The 2,078-nt window shown below is 42.2% G+C and overlaps 1 protein-coding gene across 1 annotated transcript in view; it reads right to left on the bottom strand.

Moving 5' to 3' along the window:
• Positions 1-439: 439 nt before the first annotated feature.
• LOC110091851 (uncharacterized mitochondrial protein AtMg00810-like) overlaps positions 440-2,078 on the bottom strand; it is a 7,893-nt gene continuing 6,254 nt past the window's right edge. Inside the window, exon 2 of the mRNA XM_020816103.1 lies at positions 440-1,362. Coding sequence (XP_020671762.1) covers positions 440-1,362 — 923 coding nt within the window. The remainder of the gene's footprint in view (positions 1,363-2,078) is intronic.

Consider the following 2,078-nt stretch of genomic DNA (forward strand, 5'->3'; position numbering starts at 1 on the left):
CTTCATCCCATCTGCCCCTTTCACACATTTTTTGACTACAATTACCAAAACCTAAAGACCAACGCCATCGTCCTCAAACTCATCCATCTCAGGTGCACTGAATTCTTTTCATTGACTCTCTCCTAGGTTTTTTTCTTTTGGCTTTGCTCTTCGGTTTCTTTTTTATTTCTCTTTTTCAACTTTATGGCAAAGGAATGGCCGATAAACACGGAGAACATCAATGGAGACAATGGCAAGGCAGTGAGCTTAGTGAAAGAACATAACAGAGGAAGAAAAGAAGAACGAGACAGAGGAAGGAAAATAGAGTAAATTGTATTGAGAGAAAATATAAAACTGAGACTCACGAGTCTGGACGGTATACATGAATATATATATAAAGTCGGAGGGCAAAGCCGTAAATACAAGGTGCATAGGTTGTTCGCTTACAGCCTCCCTCAAATTAATCATTCAGCTTTTGAATAGTTAATTTGCGGCGTAGGTCGTGAAAGCGAGCAGGCAAAAAAGATTTTGTTAGAATGTCGGTGATTTGAGCTGTTGAAGGTATATGAGTGATGGAGATTTTGCTGGAGTTAAGGTGTTGACGGATGAACTGGTAGTCGATCTCTATGTGTTTGGTTCTAGCGTGGAAAATTGGATTCTTAGCTAGAGCTATTGCCGAAGTATTGTCGCAATGGATCGTAGTTGGTGTTGATTGAGCAAGGTCGAAGTCGACGATGAGGCGGCGTAGCCATACAACATCGAAAGTGGCTGCGGATAGAGCTCTGTATTCGGCTTCTGTTGAGGATTTTGTGAACGTGACCTGCTTCTTGACGGACCAAGAGATAAGGTTTGAACACAAGTAGTTACAGTGACCGGAAATGGACTTGCGATCGGAGGGGTCTGATGCCCAGTCGGCTTCGGTATATGTCTTGAGAGTTAAATCCCCAGTTGTGATTGGCAACCCGAAAGATGAGGTGCCTTTAATGTATCGCAATAGCCGTTTGAGCTCTTGAAAATTCTGCACATTGGGTTGATGCATGTGTTGGCAGATTTGATTGGTGGTGAAGGCAATGTCTGGGCGAGTGATGGATAGGTATTGTAGTGGGCCGGCGAGACGACGATACAACATTGGATCGGAGAAGGGTTGATTGTCATTGTCGTTCGAATTGGCTTTGGGTGTAATGGGAGTTGGAGCAGCTTTGCAATCTGCAAATCCGGAATCTTGTAATAATTTTTCTGCATAATGCTGCAGAGTTAGGAATAGACAAGCAGGTTGGCGAAGCACTTGGATGCTTAGGAACAAGGATATTTCGCCTAGCTGCTTGAGTGCAAAATTGGATTGAAGTTTTGACATTAGATTTTGAATTGCTGACATGCTATTTCCTGTAATAACATTGTCATCGACATAAATCAATAGATAGATTTGAATTGTATTTTGGCGGAGAATGAGGAGTGAAGGGTCGGAACGGCTAAACCTAAACACTTGAGATTGGAGGAAGCAGGTTAGTTTTATGAACCATTGGCGTGGGGCTTGTTTGAGTCTGTAAAGGGATTTGTGCAGTTTGCAGACTAAGTTACATGATCGGGAATCAATGAAACCAGTTGTGTCACGACCCAACCCGACCGGGACGGGTCCCGCTCGCATCGGGTCGTGAGTGCCTGAACTTTCAGACTGACTGAACTGATTCCAGGATCTGGCTTTGGAATTTGTTTCAAAACTTTCTTTCAAACATTACACACAGAAACAGACACACACAGAGCTACTATAAACATCAAATGCAGCGGAACAGATCATCTATATTTTTCTTCCTCAAAAGAATCATGTACAAATACAGCTCATGGCTTTCAGACAGAAAGAAAAGCAGAACAGAAAAGCCATGACTGTACAAAAAATCAAAAGTATAAAATACCTATCACAGATCAGACTCTAAATTCTACTCCTGGACTTCCTTCCCTTTCCCAAAACCTGAAAACCACGCAGAAAACAAGGATGAGCTACAACAGCTTAGCAATGCAACAAACCTCCAATCAAAATCCTCAGATTCCACATCAAACACATCAAACAGAAATTCGTACAGAAATCGGAACAGAATCGTATA

This window comes from Dendrobium catenatum, unplaced genomic scaffold, assembly GCF_001605985.2.
Source record: "Dendrobium catenatum unplaced genomic scaffold, ASM160598v2 fragScaff_scaffold_611, whole genome shotgun sequence".
NCBI classification, from domain to species: domain Eukaryota; kingdom Viridiplantae; phylum Streptophyta; class Magnoliopsida; order Asparagales; family Orchidaceae; genus Dendrobium; species Dendrobium catenatum.